The 21890-nt window shown below is 30.2% G+C and overlaps 1 protein-coding gene across 1 annotated transcript in view; it reads left to right on the forward strand.

Annotated features, from left to right (window-relative positions):
- The window catches only part of LOC142241985 (uncharacterized), a 50202-nt gene that overhangs the window by 16804 nt on the left and 11508 nt on the right, over positions 1-21890 (forward strand). Inside the window, exons 3-13 of the mRNA XM_075313893.1 lie at positions 2406-2625; positions 8132-8339; positions 8416-8710; positions 8768-8829; positions 8909-9182; positions 14616-14983; positions 15167-15279; positions 17681-18385; positions 18445-18550; positions 18614-18890; positions 18969-19422. Of these exons, the coding sequence (XP_075170008.1) occupies positions 2406-2625; positions 8132-8339; positions 8416-8710; positions 8768-8829; positions 8909-9182; positions 14616-14983; positions 15167-15279; positions 17681-18385; positions 18445-18550; positions 18614-18890; positions 18969-19422 (3082 nt within the window). The remainder of the gene's footprint in view (positions 1-2405; positions 2626-8131; positions 8340-8415; positions 8711-8767; positions 8830-8908; positions 9183-14615; positions 14984-15166; positions 15280-17680; positions 18386-18444; positions 18551-18613; positions 18891-18968; positions 19423-21890) is intronic.

Consider the following 21890-nt stretch of genomic DNA (forward strand, 5'->3'; position numbering starts at 1 on the left):
TTTTCTTCTTCATATGGGGCCGTTTTGCCGCGATTTCGACCTTCAAACGCTCCAATAATGCCATATAATAGCCACTGTTGATGGTTTTTTCTTTGCACGCTTCGGAGACGGTTCATCGGTCGCTGTCCACTAAGCCGACTGTCGATAGGACTCAGGAGTGTAGTGATGGAGCCATGTTTCATCCATTGTCACATATCGACGAAAAAACTCGGATGTATTACGAGTTAACAGCTGCAAACACCGCTCAGAATCATCAACACGTTGTTGTTTTTGGTCAAATGTGAGCACGCGCGGCACCCATTTTGCACAGAGCTTCCGCATATCCAAATTTTGATAAATGATATGACCAACACGTTCCTTTGATATCTATAAGGCCTCTGCTATCTCGATCAACTTCATTTTACGGTCATTCAAAATCATTTTGTGGATTTTTTTGATGTTTTCGTCGGTAACCACCTCTTTCGGGGTCCACTGCGCGTTCACCGTCCTCCGTGCTCATTTCACCACGCTTGAATTTTGCATACCAATCAATTATTGTTGATTTCCCTGGGGCAGAGTCCGGAAACTCATTATCAAGCCAAGTTTTTGCTTCTACCGTATTTTCCCTTCAGAAAACTGTCTTTTATCAAAACTCTAAATTCCTTTTTTTCACAATAACAAAAGTTGCTTCACAAAAGACGCTCTATCTCACAAACTAATTGACTTACAGACGTCAAATTTTGACACGAATCATTTGAAGGTTGGTACTATATAAAAATAATATGCATTTAATACTAGCGATGCCATCTATGTGTCAGACCGGGGACTTATCAGCCAACCTTTTACAACTAAAAAAAAGAATAAAATTGAGGAGTTGACAAACAAAATTTTATTTTCATTAAAATACAGTCTAAACGAGCTCTTGACAATTATCTTCCAAGGGAATTTTTGTTGAAATTTAGAGAAAAGTACTTTTTCGCACCAAAAAATACCTTTTTTGTACTTTCTTAACAATTGTATTTTCAATCCCTGATATTAATACTATTATTTCATAAATGGATAATTTAATAACTCTGAAAAACAAGCATCGCCAAAAAATGTGAAGTGAAATGTGAAATGTGAGTGAAAATGTTTTTTTGGGTCCGGAAGTGGTGCGATATTGTTGCAGAAGCGATGATGTCCAACATTTCGACAGTCCACCATTGCACTGAATTTGTATCACTTCTTAAGGTGTGATCCGAAATCAGTGTTTTGAATTAAAAAATTTTGTGATATTTTCCCAAATAAATAATTTTTTATAATTTATTTTATGATTTTTAATGCCCTGTACAGACTATCAGTTATTCCGGACGGAATGTCGGTGTTTGTAAAGAATCTTACAATGTGTCCGATCGATACGGCTTGTCGGCGATGACTAAATAATCGGTAAATGTGTTATCGATCCCATAAACATGCAGCAGTATCGATTATGCCTTCGGACTTAACTTATATTGTGCACAATATATGGGATATGTTCGACACGAGCACTGTCGTCCGGAATAACTGATAGTCTGTAAAGCGCTTTAAGCGCACAAAATGCATTCTAACGTTTGTCTGAAACTTTTGACCACGAATATTTTCAAAAATTATCGATTTTTCTAGAATGAATTTAGCATTTTTGCACGCATAGAAAAAAGTCTACTAAAAATAACAGTCGATGTCTCTTGTTATATTGAAGGTACTTGAGGGTCTAATGAACAACAAATTATAAAATTTTTAGGTTATACATTTTTCCCCAAAGCGTATATTTAGGAGCTTGTATTTTTACAAGCTCTTAAATTTGATCAGCAAATATTTTGTTTGCTGTTATGCCTCAATTTGGTAAATATTAAGATTTTTGGGCCAATACCATAGATATTAATAAAATATTTTTTAAAGACGTTTTTATTCGTTTCAGCCAAACTAAAACATTTTTTTATGTAATCGAACTTAAAACATAGCAGACAATGTTTGCTATTTCAGCAAACAGTCATTGCTTTCCCTTTTTCAGCATACGTTTTGCTGTTTTAGCAGACTTTACTAATGTTTCTACTAACAAATTTCTTTGGATGTGTGGCAAAAATTGAATAATTTGTAGCATTTTATTAATTCTTACTCTTTTTTTTAACTATTTTCAAAAAATCAAAAAAAAAATACACATTAAAAATATGAAAAAAACGAGTTTAAAAAATTGAATTAACAAAACTTTCTGTGTAATTAAAATAATTTTTAATTCTTTGTGAGGACATTTTCGGCAGCGATTTTTAAGTTGTGTCTTTAGAACAACTCCCAATTTTTTTTGCTGGGAAAAAGTGTGGAACTACTTTTAGTTGCTTTATTACAAATTAATTGTCTAGTTATGTTGAAGTCTAATTTTTTATTAATTTTTAATTTTTTTTATATTCTAGATTGGCTCATTGCTACATAGATGCCGTTTTCTATACAACACGCCCAGGGGTAGTCTATACTATAAATTGAGAAGCAAAGAATTGTTTGAATTTCGCAAAAAGAAAAAAATTGAACTAGATAGACGAAGATTAAATGATGATATCGATTCAACCTCAACCGCAGACTTGGATGATATTCTGAGTAATTTAGTTGAAAATAAAAATTTGCCGTCCATACAAAGTAAGTAAAGATTTAGTGGCATTGTGGTAATAGGTTGTACGTGAAAATCGATTATACTCCGTTGATAAAGAGACAAAAATTTTTCAATCATTAACTGATAAAATACTTAGCTCACTATCAGAGAATGTACGTATTCCAACATTTGTTAGGACAGCAAATCTTCCATAGATTCTCAAATTTTTCCTAAAATTGTAGACTGAAAGAATGTCAGTGATTGGAAAAATTAGGGCTGTGGAGTCGAGCCAATTTTGCTCGACTCCGACTTCAGAATTTTTCATCAGCCTCGACTCTGGCGTCGACTGCGAGCAATATAATTAACCTTATGTAGCTGAGGTGGTCTAATTTTAACAACAAAACTAACGTGGGGTCCAGCAGACCTCATTTCTAAAATGATATCCTATGTTCACATTTCGAATTAAAATTTTTTGGCCATATATTCCTTAAAAGCCTATAGTTATTAAGCAAACAAATCTAAAATATTTTAAATAAAAAGAAAATGTACTGAGAGCGGAGACATTGGTGCTTCGTACTTTAGGAAGATTTGCAAGAGAATTAATTTTGCGGTGTCTGTCAGACCACGACGTTAGCTACAGAGGGTTAAATCTCATTTTAAAACCACTTATTTGTAGTTTTATCGTGGGGTACCATAAATGTATCGATAAAAGATCTTAATTTTACATTTGAAGCCAATTGCACTATATATTTCAAATTTAAGGCTATGTGGGTCCTATGTTTAATAAATTAAATTACGATATAAATACCCACCAAAATATGAGCAGATACCAACAGTCTTCAGTACATGTAGTTATAAACAAGAAAATGAAGTTCAAAGTCGGACGGAGGTCATTTTATTATAACCTATTTACAGAGAGCCATCGTGGTGCATGCCCGCCTTGCATACACAAGGTCGTGGTTTCGATTCCTGCTTCGATCGAACACCAAAAAGTTTTTCAGCAGTGGATTATACCACCTCAGTAATGCTGGTGACATTTCTGAGGGGTTCGAAGCTTCTCTAGTGGTTTCACTGCAATGTGGAACGCCGTTCGGACTTGGCTATAAAAAGGAGGTCCCTTGTCATTGAGCTTAACATGGTATCGGGCAGCACTCAGTGATAAGGGAGAAGTTCACCAATGTGGTATCGCAATGGACTGAATAGTCTATGTGAGCCTGATACATTGGGCTGCCACTTAACCTATCCTAAATAAGCAGAAACAAGTTTAGTTCGGGTTCAAAGCTTCTCTAGTGGTTTCACTGCAATGTGGAACGCCGTTCGGACTTGGCTATAAAAAGGAGGTCCCTTGTCATTGAGCTTAACATGGTATCGGGTAGCACTCAGTGATAAGGGAGAAGTTCACCAATGTGGTATCACAATGGACTGAATAGTCTATGTGAGCCGATACATCTATAGAAATAAAATTTTGACGAAATTTTCTATATATATAAAATTTTGACAAAATTTTCTATAGATATAAAATGTTGACAAAATTTTCTATAGAAATAAAATATTGACAAAATTTTCTATAGAAATAAAGTTTTGACATAATTTTCTATAGAAATAAAATTTTGACAATATTTTGTATGGAAATAAAATTTTGACAAAATTTGTTATAGAAATAAAATTTTGACAAAATTTTCTATAGAAATAAAATTTTGACAAAATTTTCTATAGAAATAAAATTTTGAGAAAATTTTCCATAGAAATAAAATTTTGAGAAAATTTTCTATAGAAATAAAATTTTGAGAAAATTGTCTATAGAAATAAAATTTTGACAAAATTTTCTATAGAAATAAAATTTTGGCAAAATTTTCTATAGAAAAAAAAAAATTGACAAAATTTTCTATAGAAATAAAATTTTGACAAAATTTTCGATAGAAATAAAATGTTGAGAAAATTTTCTATAAAAATAAAATTTTGACAAAATTTTCTATAGAAATAAAATTTTGACAAAATTTTCTATAGAAATAAAATTTTGACAAAAATTTTATAGAAATAAAGTTTTGACATAATTTTCTATAGAAATAAAGTTTTGACATAATTTTCTATAGAAATAAAATTTTGACAATATTTTGTATGGAAATAAAATTTTGACAAAATTTGTTATAGAAATAAAATTTTGACAAAATTTTCTATAGAAATAAAATTTTGAGAATATTTTCTATAGAAATAAAATTTTGAGAAAATTTTCTATAGAAATAAAATTTTGACAAAATTTCCTATAGAAATAAAATTTGACAAAATTTTCTATAGAAATAACATTTTGAGAAAATTTGCTATAGAAAAAAATTTGAAAAAATTATCTATAGAAATAAAATTTTGACGAAATTTTCTATATATATAAAATTTTGACAAAATTTTCTATAGATATAAAATGTTGACAAAATTTTCTATAGAAATAAAATATTGACAAAATTTTCTATAGAAATAAAGTTTTGACATAATTTTCTATAGAAATAAAATTTTGACGATATTTTGTATGGAAATAAAATTTTGACAAAATTTGTTATAGAAATAAAATTTTGACAAAATTTTCTATAGAAATAAAATTTTGACAAAATTTTCTATAGAAATAAAATTTTGAGAAAATTTTCCATAGAAATAAAATTTTGAGAAAATTTTCTATAGAAATAAAATTTTGAGAAAATTGTCTATAGAAATAAAATTTTGACAAAATTTTCTATAGAAATAAAATTTTGGCAAAATTTTCTATAGAAAAAAAAAAATTGACAACATTTTCTATAGAAATAAAATTTTGACAAAATTTTCGATAGAAATAAAATGTTGAGAAAATTTTCTATAAAAATAAAATTTTGACAAAATTTTCTATAGAAATAAAATTTTGACAAAATTTTCTATAGAAATAAAATTTTGACAAAATTTTCTATAGAAATAAAATTTTGACAAAATTTTTATAGAAATAAAGTTTTGACATAATTTTCTATAGAAATAAAGTTTTGACATAATTTGCTATAGAAATAAAATTTTGACAATATTTTGTATGGAAATAAAATTTTGACAAAATTTGTTATAGAAATAAAATTTTGACAAAATTTTCTATAGAAATAAAATTTTGAGAATATTTTCTATAGAAATAAAATTTTGAGAAAATTTTCTATAGAAATAAAATTTTGACAAAATTTTCTATAGAAATAAAATTTTGACAAAATTTCCTATAGAAATAAAATTTTGACAAAGTTTTCTATAGAAATAAAATTTTGACAAAATTTTCTATAGAAATAAATTTTGACAAAATTTTCTATAGAAATAGAATTTTGACAAAATTTTCTATAGAAATAAAATTTTGACAAAATTTTCTATAGAAATAAAATTTTGACAAAATTTTCTATATATATAAAATTTTGACAAAATTTCCTATAGAACTGAAATTTTGACAAACATTTTCTATAGAAATAAAATTTGGACAAAATTTTCTATAGAAATAAAATTTTGAGGAAATTTGCTATAGAAAAAAATTTGAAAAAATTATCTATAGAAATAAAATTTTGATAAAATTTTGTATAGAATTAAAATTTTGACAAAATTTTCGATAGAAATAAAATTTTGACAAAATGTTCTATAGAAATAAATTTTTCGCAAAATTTTTTATAGAAACAACATTTAAAAAAAAAAATCTATAGTAATGAAATTGTGGAATATTTACTATAGAAATAAAATTTCGACAAAATTTTCTATAGAAATAAAATTTTGAGAAATTTTGCTATAGAAATAAAATTTTGACAAAATTTTCTGTAGAAATAAAATATTGACAAAATTTCCTGCCAATCTTCGACATATGTATAATAGAGGTGTGCACGTGACACGAGTGTGCGTGAGTAACGAATTTCGGAAAAATACGCTCACGAAAATAATCCCGCCCACGGACATAAAACGCTTACGAGTTGAATTCATGTACAATTTTAGTGGCACCTGGAATCTTAAGAGATTAGTAACGTAAAATCGATCATGCTCATGTTTTCAAACACGTCGATAAGGTAAATTCCTCATAAAATATTCGTGAGTCACGACATTTTTCGTAATTCACGATATTTTTCGTGAATCACGGTATTTTCGTGCGTGACTCATGCGTGAGCGTGAGTCCTACCACGATATTTTTTGGTAGGACGCACGAAAAGAAAATTTGTACTCACGCACGAAAACGTCGTGACTCACGATAAATACCCTGACTAACGAAAAATATCGTGACTCACGAATAATTTTATGATTAATTTACCTTACCGAAGTGTCTGAAAACATGAGCATTATTAAAATCGAGAGTGATTAACAAACCAAAATGTCGTGCGTGAGCGTGAGTCACGAAAATATTATCTTCGTGAGTGTCCGTGAGTAAAGATTTACGCTCACGAAAATAATCCCGCTCACCAATATAAAACGCTAAAGAGTTAAATTCATTTACAATTTTAGTGACACCTGGGATGTTAAGAGTGTAATAACGCTCTCGATTTTAATAATGCTCATGTTTTCAGACACGTAGCTGAGGTAAATTACTCAAAAAATTGCAAAATGTTATCCGAATAACTACCTTGAGCAAGCAACTTACGCACAGCGCCTTTTTTAGTCGTGCTTTGAAAGCTTGAAAGCCAATCGTTTTTTGAGTCGTGTTTTGAAAGAGAATCGTTATTTGAGTCGTTTTTGGAAAGCTATTCGTTTTTTGAAAGCGGATTGTTTTTGTTTTTGACGTCGTGTTTTTTGAAAGCGAATCGTTTTTTTCTATTCGTGGTTGCTGTCATGCCATTTTTTTACCATACGCTATTTTTGACGATTTTTTGTTATGAATGCAGCTTTATGTTCATCGATGATCTCTTTCAGAATATGTGATAATTTTCAATTTCTTCTATAGTTTTCAAGATATTGACAGTCAGTTAATTAATTCAAACTTGTATGGGGAAATATAGCATGAAAGCGACGCTATTTATGGTTATTAAGCCGATAATGGGAACACTGACGTACTAATAACGCGCTTACGGCAATACTCATCATCACGAAAAGTACACTCATGAATATGAGTAGCTATTTTTTGGATGGTGGGTTGAAGAAATGCGTAATAGGTACCTATTAAAAAGACAGATTAAAGATTGTGATTCATAAATACATTTGTTCAACTCAAAGGTTCTACAATATAAAATAATACATAATTTTTATATTTTTTCCAATCTCTCATTTTAAATATGCTTTATTTTTTCGAGTAAAGGTGAGTACTATGTTCGTTTTTTTATCAAAACACTAAATTAAAAGTACAAATATATTTATGAAGACGATTATATTTTGATATAAGTCTTGCCAAATAATGGATGGGAAAAGTCCAAGGAATTGATTGCAAATAATTTTATATTTCTAAATTAATTAATTAAAAAAAGTAACTGTGAAAACAAGCTGGTTTTCAGCTGGAAAACTGAACATAGTACTCAGCTTATCTTCTTATACACAAATAGTTATTTAAATTTGGCATTTAAATCAATTCTAATGATTCATTCGAATTTATAACTTCAGCAAACTATGAGATCGATCAAGAGTCTCCCGTGAATATATTGCAATATGAAGGAACTACCATGAAACCGAGAAATGATAACTTCCAACCAAGTAATATGAGTTGTTACATATGTCAAGCATCATTCTCCACAATGGATAGTTATGAGGAACATATACAAATGCATAATGACGAAACTGATTTTGAATTTTCCAAGCAGTTATCTTCGTTGTAAGTATGAAGTCAAAATTATTCAGTTTTTACTTTTGTAGTAATGTACATAAATAAAATATTTTTTCTTTTTTAGCGAGAAGCCAATATTTACCTTAAGCTATAGGCTATGCAAAGATTCACATCACTTTGGTTTTACCATTGAAACTGAAACAGATGATCTGATAATCGAAAAAATAATAATTGTTCAGTCTCGCTCAATGTTTTATGTGCATAATATGCGAGTTCCATACGCAATGCCAGAAAATAAATGTGAACATTTCTATGTTGATTCACATCTATTTACAGTATTTGTGGAACAGCCAATTATATTGATAAGTCACCTTGCAAATCATAAGGATACCCGTATTATTGAAGAGCATCATTTTATGGTAAAAATACCAAAAAAGTTATATGTGAGCGATATTTTTCATTTTAATTTTTTACAGCGTTCCGAAGAATTTCCAAAAGTCAATATGATTACAAAGCCCTCACAATTAACTTCTAAAAAGTATGTATTTGTGTTTTTGTTGGCATTTTTCGAACAAGTATTCAATAACATTTTTGGCGTATATGTTTCATTTTTTTAGGCCATTTAAAGCTGTTTTCAAGTTATTAGACTACTTTCCTCCAATAGAGATACGAAATGCTCTTAACGATGATTTTGTGTATGAAAAACTAATGAAGACTTCAACTGAATTTCGGGAATATATACAAAATGGGAAGATATTGCAACCCCGTACCATTGCACAAACATTGAATACATTGCTACACATCGAGGATATGGATGCAATGAAAGAGTATATGAAACTAACGCAATATAATGTAAAACTTCGTTGTTTTGGTGATATTTACAATATAAATGTAAGTTGGATTAAAACTAGTTTCGCTAAGCTTTAACTAATTATTGATCATTGGATAAGGGCTTTAAATGGGGAACTCCTAAAGAAGAGAAATGGTTCTTTGTTCTTTATTATATTAAAAAATATGAAAATGCAACGTATATTACGTAAAAATAAATTTGTATTACCACCTCTGTTGCCACAGTTGGTAGAATTCTACCAAAAATAGTTTAGTTTTTTCTATTTGGTAGATTGGTAGAATTCTCTATACAAATAAAATTTTGGAAAAAGTGTATATGGGTGAATAATCTTAAATGACTCCTTTCTGTGTCCGGCTGCTTAAAATTGTTTTGTATTAACTATTTTTTTTTTCTAAATATGTTCTAAGCAGCTTATATTTGTCAAAATAACCCACGTATTAGTTTTTAAAATTTTTAATTTGTTAATATAGAAAAAAAGAAGACAGTACACATAATCTCAGTCCCGTGGTGTGTCCAAAGCAGACATAGCATAAGAAAACATGCTTAGTATGTATGTAAATATTAAAAATCTTTAATTTCATTAAAATGAATTTATGCACTATCACTTCAAATCACATATACTCTTTTTTTGATTAAATTAAATTAATTTAAAGGAATTATAAAAATCATTGACTTTTGTCCGGAACAATTTCTCTCAATCCCGTGCCTGGTGTGGTTTTCTGCTTTAAAAAAGGTAACCACCGTTATGTGCAATTTGTAGTGTTTCTCTCGCGCTAAAGTTTTGTTCTCATTGAAGGTTCTCGAAGAAACTGTTCTTCTATTTTAGTTTGCGAATTATTTTCGTCGGAGTGGTCGCAGTCAGTGCTTGTTCCGTAAAGTTATAAGTCCCGTGGAAAGTGTTATTTTTCTTTTGAATAAATTAAATTATTATTAACATTTAAGTAAGCTACCGTATTTCTTACAGCATTTAGGTTTGCTATTTATTTACAACTATATATGTATTTTTGATAGTTTTAAGCGAAAAATACGTAATTTTTATCAGTCGCGTGGCTTCAGTCCCGCGTGACAACATTTTCTATAGAAATAAAATTTTGACAAAATTTTCTATAGAAATAAAATTTTGATAAAATCTTCTATAGAAATAAAATTTTGACAAAATTTTCTATAGAAATAGAATTTTGACAAAATTTCCTATAGAAATAGAATTTTGACAAAATTTTCTATAGAAATAAAATTTTGACAAAATTTTCTATGGAAAATGAAATTGTGACAAAATTTTCTATAGAAATAAAATTTTGACAAAATTTTCTATAGAAATAAAATTTTGACAAAATTTTCTATAGAAAATGAAATTTTGACCAAATTTTCTATAGAAACAAAATTTTGACAAAATTTTCTATAGAAATGAAATTGTGACCAAATTTTCTATAGAAATAAAATTTTGCCAAAATTTTCTATAGAAATAAAATTTTGGCAAAATTTTCTATAGAAATAAAATTTTGACAAAATTTTCTATAGAAATAAAATTTTGACAAAATTTTCTATAGAAATAAAATTTTGACATAATTTTCTATAGAAATAAAACTTTGACAACATTTTCTATAGAAATAAAATTTTGACAAAATTTTCTATAGAAATAAAATTTTGACAAAATTTTCTATAGAAATATTTGATAGATTTTTCGTCAAATTTTGATAGATATTATTGGCGCGTGTGGTAACCGTGGTTACCACACATTGTTAAAGATCAAGCCTTGCCGGCTTCTAATTTCCTCCTCTAGAACTACCAAAATTGTGACCAAATTTTCTATAGAAATAAAATGTTGACAAAATTTTCTATAGAAACAAAATTTTGACAAAATTTTCTATAGAAATGAAATTGTGACCAAATTTTCTATCGAAATAAAATTTTGACAAAATTTTCTATAGAAATAAAATTTTGACAAAATTTTCTATAGAAATAAAATTTTTATTGTTGTTTTTGATCTCAGCTTAAAGCCATGCATTGACTAAACTACAAGTGTAGCTTAACCAACAGAGGAAAAGTATGCTTTAAGCTGAGATCAAAAACAACAATAACGATTGAAGAGAAGCCAAAAATAACAAACAAAACGAATGAAGATAGAGGAAGCACGCTCAAAAACAAACCCAGCCAAATACATTCAAATCGATGATTTGAGTTTGGCAAAGGAAAAGAGATATGCTGGCAAATTTGTTTAGGCAGTAGCCGACTATCAAACCCTTTTTCGGGAGGTTCAAGTGTAGTTCACTTTGGGTTGAGTGAATTACCCGAATTTATTCTGATAATTGGTTGATAGTTTTGCTGCAAGTAGAGGATGCTGATGAGGAATGTGGTAATTCCGAAACAGCTGTACCATCCAACCATCTTGCAGTATATAGGGCTTTGCCCAAATAAATTTGACAAGCATACTTTTCCTCTGTTGGTTAAGCTACACTTGTAGTTTAGTCAATGCATGGCTTTAAGCTGAGATCAAAAACAACAATAACGATTGAAGAGAAGCCAACAATAACAAACAAAAAGAAATAAAATTTTGACAAAATTTTCTATAGAAATAAAATTTTGACAAAATTTTCTATAGAAATAAAATTTTGACAAAATTTTCTATAGAAGCAAAATTTTGACCAAATTTTCAATAGAAATGAAATTGTGACCAAATTTTCTATCGAAATAAAATTTTGACACAATTTTCTATAGAAATAAAATTTTGACAAAATTTTCTATAGAAATAAAATTTTGACAAAATTTTCTATAGAAATAAAATTTTGACAAAATTTTCTATAGAAATAAAATTTTGACAAAATTTTCTATAGAAATAAAATTTTGACAAAATTTTCTATCGAAATAAAATTTTGACAAAATTTTCTATAGAAATAAAATTTTGACAAAATTTTCTATAGAAATAAAATTTTGACAAAATTTTCTATAGAAATAAAATTTTGACAAAGTTTTCTATAGAAATAAAATTTTGACAAAGTTTTGTATCGAAATAAAATTTTGACAAAATTTTCTAGAGAAATAAAATTTTGACAAAATTTTCTATAGAAATAAAATTTTGACAAAATTTTCTATAGAAAAAAATTTTGACAAAGTTTTCTATAGAAATAAAATTTTGACAAAGTTTTCTATAGAAATAAAATTTTGACAAAATTTTCTATAGCAATAAATTTTTGACAAAATTTTCTAATATCTTACTCATGCACGATATTGTTTGGTAGGTCTCACTCACACTCATGAAAAGAAAACTTGTACTCACGCACGAACATTTCGAGACTCGCGGAAAATACCGTGACTCACGAAAAATACCGTGACTCACAAAAAATATCGTGACTCACGAAATATGTCGTGGCTCGCGAATAATTTTATGAGTAATTTACCTGAGAGACGTGTCTCTTTCGTGACTCACGCTCACGCACGACATTTTGGTTTGTTAATCACGCTCACGCACACTTACGCAGTTGACATAAGCGTGACTCATAACTCACGCGTGAGTCACGACAATTTCGTATCATGTTCTCACCTCTACCCTACATCCCTATAAGACGCTAAATATTAGAAAAAAACACCTACATGTCGGAAATTTCCCCTATTTTTGGCAAAACTGGTTCATTTATTGCCTTTAATATAATATATATTGCCTTTAAATATATAGGTCAAACAGTCAGCTAAAAAAACTGCTCAAAACCTATCAATTACCACGAATGATTTTCAAGTTATTGCACTCAAAGAAAAAATCTTGCAAAAAAATCATTATCTGCTTACAAATACATTTTTGCAAGTCTTCGTAAATTTTCTCAGGTTTAAAATGTTACTCAGCTACACGTGTTATCTAAGGGCGTTTTTGTTTCGCAAAAAATATGTTGTCCTGGTGTTACACTACTGTTTTCCTCATTGTATTTTCCCTCAAATTAAAGCGTCATTCCAAAGTTATTGTTAATACATAATGTTGTGAGGAATACAGGATCCAAAATCTATGACAATGTTCTTCATATTTGTCAATCAATTTCGAGAATGTTGCACAGTTTTCCCCAATCGAAATCGCCATATTATTAGGTCTGGAATGTTGAAGCCTTTACACAGTTATTTAAGGCTCACATTCAATCAATTGTGATACCACAAGTTATGAACTTCTTATCAATGAGTGCTGACCGATTCTATATATATATTTAGCTCAATTACAAGAGCCGCTCCATTAGAGATATTTTTATATTTTTATTTGTTTCAGCCAAACTAAGTGTAATCGAGCTTAAAAAAATTCAGGCAATGTTTTCTATTTCAGCAAACATTTTGCTGAAGTAGCAAACGTCTTAAGCAGACGTTTTGCTGTTTTAGCAGACTTTTCTACTGTTTTCACTAACAAATTTCTTCAAATTTAAATAGAAACGTTATTTACTGAAATAAAGGGTGATTCTTTTGAGGTTAGGATTTTCATGCATTAGTATTTGACAGATCACGTGGGATTTCAGACATGGTGTCAAAGAGAAAGATGCTCAGTATGCTTTGACATTTCATCATGAATAGACTTACTAACGAGCAACGCTTGCAAATCATTGAATTTTATTACCAAAATCAGTGGCAGAAAATCCGCTTTTTTATCGACAAATTTTGTTCAGCGATGAGGCTCATTTCTGGTTGAATGGCTACGTAAATAAGCAAAATTGCCGCATTTGGAGTGAAGAGCAACCAGAAGCCGTTCAAGAACTGCCCATGCATCCCGAAAAAATGCACTGTTTGGTGTGGTTTGTACGCTGGTGGAATCATTGGACCGTATTTTTTCAAAGATGCTGTTGGACGCAACGTTACGGTGAATGGCGATCGCTATCGTTCGATGCTAACAAACTTTTTGTTGCCAAAAATGGAAGAACTGAACTTGGTTGACATGTGGTTTCAACAAGATGGCGCTACATGCCACACAGCTCGCGATTCTATGGCCATTTTGAGGGAAAACTTCGGAGAACAATTCATCTCAAGAAATGGACCGGTAAGTTGGCCACCAAGATCATGCGATTTGACGCCTTTAGACTATTTTTTGTGGGGCTACGTCAAGTCTAAAGTCTACAGAAATAAGCCAGCAACTATTCCAGCTTTGGAAGACAACATTTCCGAAGAAATTCGGGCTATTCCGGCCGAAATGCTCGAAAAAGTTGCCCAAAATTGGACTTTCCGAATGGACCACCTAAGACGCAGCCGCGGTCAACATTTAAATGAAATTATCTTCAAAAAGTAAATGTCATGGACCAATCTAACGTTTCAAATAAAGAACCGATGAGATTTTGCAAATTTTATGCGTTTAAAAAAAAAAAAAAGTTATCAAGCTCTTAACAAATCACCCTTTATATAATGCTTCATGTATGAAAAAGAATATATCCAAATTAATTTTCATTTTCTATGACAGCAACACAATCTTGCATTTAACCATATTTAAGGATTTTTATATTTTTTTGTTTCTTTTTTAGTTACGTACAAAAGAACGCAGATACATTGAAAATATCTTAACAACATTTGACGAAATTATTCTCACCACTCGCAAAGATATAAAACCCCATTCGGAAAATCTGATGAAATTGTTATTGCAACATAAAGATGATATGGATGGATCTAATACATATTTGGGTTTGATTGAGGATGTCAATTCGGGACGTGTAAGTTTTAAATGTTATCGAAAACTGGATTTGAAAAGAACATATACGGCAGTATTTAGACCGTCACGATCGCAGTTACGTTTACAGTATCGGGCTATGGAAATATTACCTACGGTAATGCCATACCTGGAGAAATTTCTATTTCCAAGCCGATTGCTTCCCAAAGAGCTTCCTACGGTGAGGTATGTATGCACACACACATATATAGAGTTGAATAGATAGATAGCTATATTTGTAACCAAATTTGATTAATTTTTTATTATATTATTAAATTACAGGTAACAAATATATTTTCATTTGGAATTTTAAGATTTCTGATTTTATTCCTATTATTTTAATTTCGAAAATATTTTATCTCATTTTAGCCTGGAACTTTATAACAAATCAATTGCCAATAATCCTGAACAACTTCAAGCTGTACAAAATATTGCTATGGGTCCACGAAATGATGCTACATATATTATTTTTGGACCACCAGGTATGTCTATAAAAGGCGAAATTTGTTAGCAAAACAAAAAAATCCATAACAGTAAACAAGAAATTAAAAAGCCGAAACTTCATTTTTATACTGAAAAGATGAAGTCGTCTGTTCCATTTCTAATACTGGTCTTCGAAGTTTTTCATCAACTTTTTATAGTTGGGTGCCAATCTAGGGCAATGGTTAGATTGTCCGTCTTGTATACAAATTTTCCAATCACAATTTTTATTATTGCTTCTCAGTAACGCTAGAGACATTTCTTTTCTGAGTGTTTCAACCGCAGTTGCCAAAGTTGGTAGAATTTGTTGGCAAACTTTCTATAGAAATACAATTTTGACAAAATTTTCTATAGAAATATAATTTTGACAAAATTTTCTATAGAAATAAATTGTTGGCAAAATTTTCTATAGGAATAAAATTTTGACAAAATTCTATAAAAGAAAAAAAATTTACAAAATTTTTAATAATTTTGACAAAATTTTCAATGGAAATAAAATTTTGACAGAATTTTCTTCAGAAATAAAATTTTGAAAGAATTTTCTGCAAAAATAAAATCTTGACAAAATTTTCTATAGAAATGAAATTTTGACAAAATTTTCTATAGAAATAAAATTTTGACAAAATTTTCTATAGAAATAAAATTTTGACAAAATTTTCTATAAAGGAAAAAATTTGACAAAATTTTTAATAGAAATAAAATGTTGACCAAATTTTAAATAGAATTAAAATTTTGAAAAATTTTTCTATAGAGATAAAATTTTGACAAAATTGTCTATAGAAATAAAATTTTGACAAAATTTTCTATAAAGGAAAAAATTTGACAAAATTTTTAATAGAAATAAAATGTTGACCAAATTTTAAATAGAAATAAAATTTTGACAAAATTTTCTATAGAAATAAAATTTTGAAAAAATTTTCTGTAGAAATAAAATTTTAACCAAATTTTCTATAGAAATAAAATTTTGACAAAATTTTCTATAGACATAAAATTTTGACAAAATTTTCTATAGAAATACAATTTTGACAAAATTTTCTATAGAAATAAAATTTTAACAAAAATTTCTATAGAAATAAAATTTTGATTAAATTATGTATAGAAATAAAATTTTGACAAAATTTTCTATAAAGGAAAAAAAATTAACAAAATTTTTAATAGAAATAAAATGTTGATTAAATTTTAAATAGAAATAAAATGTTGACAAAATTTTCTAAAGATATAAAATGTTGACCAACATTTCTATAGAAATTAAATTTTGACAAAAATTTCTATAGAAATAACATTTTGACAAAATTTTCTATAAAGGAAAAAATTTGACAAAATTTTTAATAGAAATAAAATGTTGACAAAATTTTAAATAGAAATAAAATGTTGACAAAATTTTAAATAGAAATAAAATGTTGAATAAATTTTCTATAGATATCAAATGTTGACAAAAATGTCTATAGAAATAAAATTTTGACAAAAATTCCTATAGAAATAAAATTTTGAAAAATTTCTATAGAATTAAAATTTTGAAAAATTTTTCTATAGAGATAAAATTTTGACAAAATTGTCTATAGAAATACAATTTTGACAAAAACTTTCTATAGAAAAAAAAAATTGACAAAAATTTCTATAGAAATAAAATTGTTACAAAATTTTCTATAGAAATGAAATTTTGACAAAAATTTTCTATAGAAATAAAATTTTGACAAAATTTTCTATAGAAATAAAGTTTAGACAAGATTTTTTGTAGAAATAAAATTTTGACAAAATTGTCTATAGAAATAAAATTTTGAGAAAATTTTCAATAGAAATAAGACTTTAAAAAAATGTTCTTAAAAAAATTGACATTATTTTCAATAAAAATAAAATTTTGATAAAATTTGCAATAAAAATAAAATTTGGACAAGATTTTCTATAGAAATGAAATTTTGACAAAATTATAAGAATAACAATTTCTATAGAAATAAAATGTTGACAAAATTTTCTATAGAATTCAAATTTTGACAAAAACTTTCTATAGAATTAAAATTTTGTCAAAAACTTTCTCTAGAAATAAAATTTTGATAAAATTTTCTATAGATAAAAAATTTTGATAAAATTTTCTATAGAAATAATAGTTTAACAAAATTTTAAGAATTTTAATTTTTGTGTTGGGTCAAACCCTAAAAGTCCATTGTAAGTTATCCCTTTTTAAATGAGTAGTAACGTTCTGTGATTGGTACAAGCTTTGTCGTTAAAACATTTCAAATTCAATTACACATTGAAGAGATATTTATGCACTCAAAAAAATTGTCGCGATCATAATTGAGAAAATTAAGATATCACAATATGTAATATTGCAAATACTGATATAAACTTCTAAAAAATAACGAAACTAATGTCTTATTTCTCACATATTTTTCTTTTTGTACACAGGTACCGGAAAGACTTCAACGTTGGTCGAAGCTATTTTGCAAGTATTGAAACGAAGTACAGAAACAAAAATTCTAGTTACGGCTAGCTCGAATAGTGCTTGTGATGAAATCGCTTTACGTTTGTGCAAAATTTTATCGAAAATCGATATGGCACGTAGCATTGTTCGCATATATGCCCAATCCAATGAAGCTAGAATGGAAACAATTGATGACTTACTCTTGGAACATTCTAATATGTATAGTGTTCATTTTTATCCGGACGTGGAGATATTGCACGAGTATCGCATAGTGGTTTGTACAATGTCCGTAGTGGGGAAATTGGCATTGGGAAAATTTGGTCGAGCCGAAAATGGAGGAATCAAATATACACATTTATTTATTGATGAAGTTGCTGCTTCATCGGAAGTTGAGACACTAATACCCATTACAGCAATTTTAACACCAAAATCGTCCTTAATTATTTCTGGTGATCATAAGCAGTTGGGTGCCATTGTAAAATCGAAACGTGCCGAAGAATTTAAACTGGGACATTCTCTAATGGAGAGACTTTTAGAGCGTGAATGTTATCATGTTAATACAGACACGGGAAATTACGATAGAACCATACAAACACGTTTACGTCTGAACTTCCGTTCACATCCGGAAATTGTTAATTTATATAGTGGTTTGTATTACAATCATTCCCTGGAGGCAGCAGCAAAATTTGGTGAGTTGTAAATTTTCATAATCTATCATAGATGGTCTATAATAAATCTCTCACTATAGATGATGTTTCATTGGTCAACTATTGGCATATGGCCCCCAATAAGGATTTCCCCATCATTTTCGAATCAATTAATGGCAAAACATATACGGATAGCAATTCCTATAGGTGAGTTTGTTTGTTAAGGATTTTTAGGAAGGACGGATTATATTCATATAATTCAACTTTTAGTTCATATAATTTTGATGAAATCGACATTGTAATGGAGTACGTAAAAGATTTAATGTATTTCGGGATAAATGGAAAGAAGATAAACGAAAGCGATATTGGTATTATATCACCATATAAGAAACAATATATGCGAATTCGTGAGGAATTGAATTTGCGTAAGTTTTATGGAATTGAGACAGGTTCGGTGGAAAATTTCCAAGGCAAAGAGAAAAATATAATTATTGTATCCTTTGTGCGCTCGAAAACGGAAACACTGGGTTTCTTGGAAAATCCTAGGGTATGTAGAAAAATTTAGATACCTATCAACACTATTGCACCCATTTACATATTTTTGATTTTTGTTTCTCTTTGATAGCGTTTGAATGTTACACTATCCCGTGCTAAATCTCTTCTTATATTGATTGGAAATGCCAAAACTCTATCAATGAACCCCGAATACGAGTATATTATTAAAGAGTGCCAACGCCGAAAAACATTTATTAGTAGACCTGATCCTCGTGCATTATATTGGTCTAAAATCAACAACAACACCAACAGCGAACAAATTTCCGAAAAACCTATGGGAAATAAACAAATGAATAAGGATGGCGATGTGGATACCCTAGAAATGGTTAACAACTCACTCAAGGATCTCAAACTGCGAACTAAGGAATCAAATACGAATGTGAAGAAAGAGAAAGTGAGGTCTAGACGCTATGGGCGTTATAAAAAAGATATTCGTCGTGTCAACAATATAGAGAACAAAGATGACGGAGATACCAAAAAGGTTGCTTCAGCCGAGCCAGATATATCAAAACCAATGAAAAAGAGTAAGAAACTATTAAATACTTAGGAGTATAAGGTAGAAAGACTTTTAGAGAAAATTGAAATGAGAAAAACACACAAAAAAATTTCCGATTTAATCACGAAATTAATTGATCCAATTAATTTTTTAATCGAAATGTCTGCAATCACAGGAATGATAGTACCAATTAAAAAATTAATTGATCCAATTTAAAAATTAATTAAAACTGTTGAATCAATTAAATTTTTAATTGAATATGTTTTAAAACTCAAGACTTTAATTGGAAAAATGTTCGCGACATTTTTTTTTATGAAGACATCGCAGAAAAAAACTTCTGAAACAACTAAATATTTACTGTTATTACTAAAGTCAAGTTTGGGTGTATTCCTCATGGAAGACATAATAGGAGACTCTGAGCCGCCAACGAATTATACAGATCCTTCAAAACAACACCTTACCAGCTATTTCACTGCTAGAAATTTGAGGATATCTGCCACCAAATCCTCGGCCACACTGTTAACTACATGGACGGCGGAAGCACGTAGGCAGTTGAATGTCAGAGTCAATGGCGAAATAATTCCGAAAGTAAAGTACCCCAAGATACTCGGGGTCACATTCGACAGCCTGTTTAAGTCGTCTGCCCATGCCAATGCAATTTGTAACAAGGTCCGCGGTAGAAACAAGGTCCTCAAGTCACTTGCCGGCAGCACTTGGGGTGCGGATAAAGAAACCTTGCTGACTACTTATAAGGAAATTGGCCGGTCAGTGGTAAACTATGCAGCGCCAGAGTGGACACCTCAAACAAGCGACACGCAATGGAATAACATCCAGACCTGTCAGAACGCTGCCCTTAGAACTGCAACAGGATGTCTCCGCAGTACACCCCTGGATCGCCTTTATGCGGAGACCAAGATCATCCCGGTGCGTCGAAGATCAACCCTTACACAATTACAGCAATGTAAGGGTTGATCACTTTCTAGAGCGCGAGATCCAGCGTTACAAAAGTGAGCCTCTAGATCATGCAGCATATCAGACAGGTCTAAAAAGGATACTGAGCTGAAGCGGTGAGAAGTTCCAAGGCTAATTCTGTTCTCGGAGCCCGACCACCGCCCATAGCACCGGAGGAAAGAGACCTCCCACGGTAGATTAGGGTGGTTTTAGTCCAATTAACATCAGGCAAGTGCAGCCGCCTCAACTCCTATGTGTGTCTCTGACGTGTGTCTCATCTGTAACCGAGGGCCACATGACATACGTCACCTTTACGCTTGCCCAGCTAAACCTACCCTACTCACCACCAGATCACTCTGGACGCACCACACTCTTGTCGCAGAATTCCTAGATCTGGACACCAGTTAACGTACCAAAGCATAGAACAAAATGGATAGGTTAGGTTAGGTGGCACCCCGATATCAGGCTCACTTAGACTATTCAGTCCATTGTGATACTACATTGGTGAACTTCTCTCTTATCACTGAGTGCTGCCCGATTCCATGTTAAGCTCAATGACAAGGGACCTCCTTTTTATAGCCGAGTCCGAACGGCGTTCCACATTGCAGTGAAACCACTTAGAGAAGCTTTGAAACCCTCAGAAATGTCACCAGCATTACTGAGGTGGGATAATCCACCGCTGAAAAACTTTTTGGTGTTCGGTCGAAGCAGGAATCGAACCCACGACCTTGTGTATGCAAGGCGATCCCAAGATTTGGCTTGCGGAGCCTCAAAGTGAAGCAAATTTCATCCGATCTGGCTGAAATTTGGTACATGATGTTGGTATATGGTATCTTACAACCATGCAAAAATTGGTCCACATCGGTCCATAATTATATATAGCCCCCAAATAAACCGATCCCAATCACAGAAAAATCACGATTGCCACTCGGGGCAAAAATAATTGTATATAGCCACCATATAAAGCGACACCCATATTTCAATTCTGGCTCTATAATTACCGCACAAAAGTTTATATCGGTTCTTAATTATTTCTTCCCTATATATACCGGTCAAGAATCGACCTTTCTTTTGTCTACTCTATATCCCGCATGGACTAACTTATAATTTAGAAGATGATGTTAAGAAGTTTTAAGATGCCTTGCCATAGGCCGCAACCCAAGTAATTTAATTGTGGATGATCGTCTTTAGTAGAAGTTTCTTCGCAATCAATGGTGGAGGTTACATAAGATTCGGCCTGGCCGAACTTACGGCCGTACGTACTTGTTTATTTATAGAATTGAAGTGTGGCGGAGTGTAAATGTTTCAGCAGATAATCGTGAAAGCCCTAGAATATGTATTGGAGACACGAAAATAGGATGGGATTAATTCTGCCAGAATAAAATAGAAAATGAAGGAAAAATCAAAAATCAAGGAATTACAATGAATCGATTTGATACAAGTGGATACCAATTTTTTTTACAGATTGTAACAAATCTAATCAAGAAAAGGAGAGACATTTGTCTTTTTCTCTTTATATTTGGCCGACGTAGTATCAGTCAATGA

The sequence above is a fragment of the Haematobia irritans genome, chromosome 5, assembly GCF_050003625.1.
Source record: "Haematobia irritans isolate KBUSLIRL chromosome 5, ASM5000362v1, whole genome shotgun sequence".
Lineage (NCBI taxonomy): Eukaryota > Metazoa > Arthropoda > Insecta > Diptera > Muscidae > Haematobia > Haematobia irritans.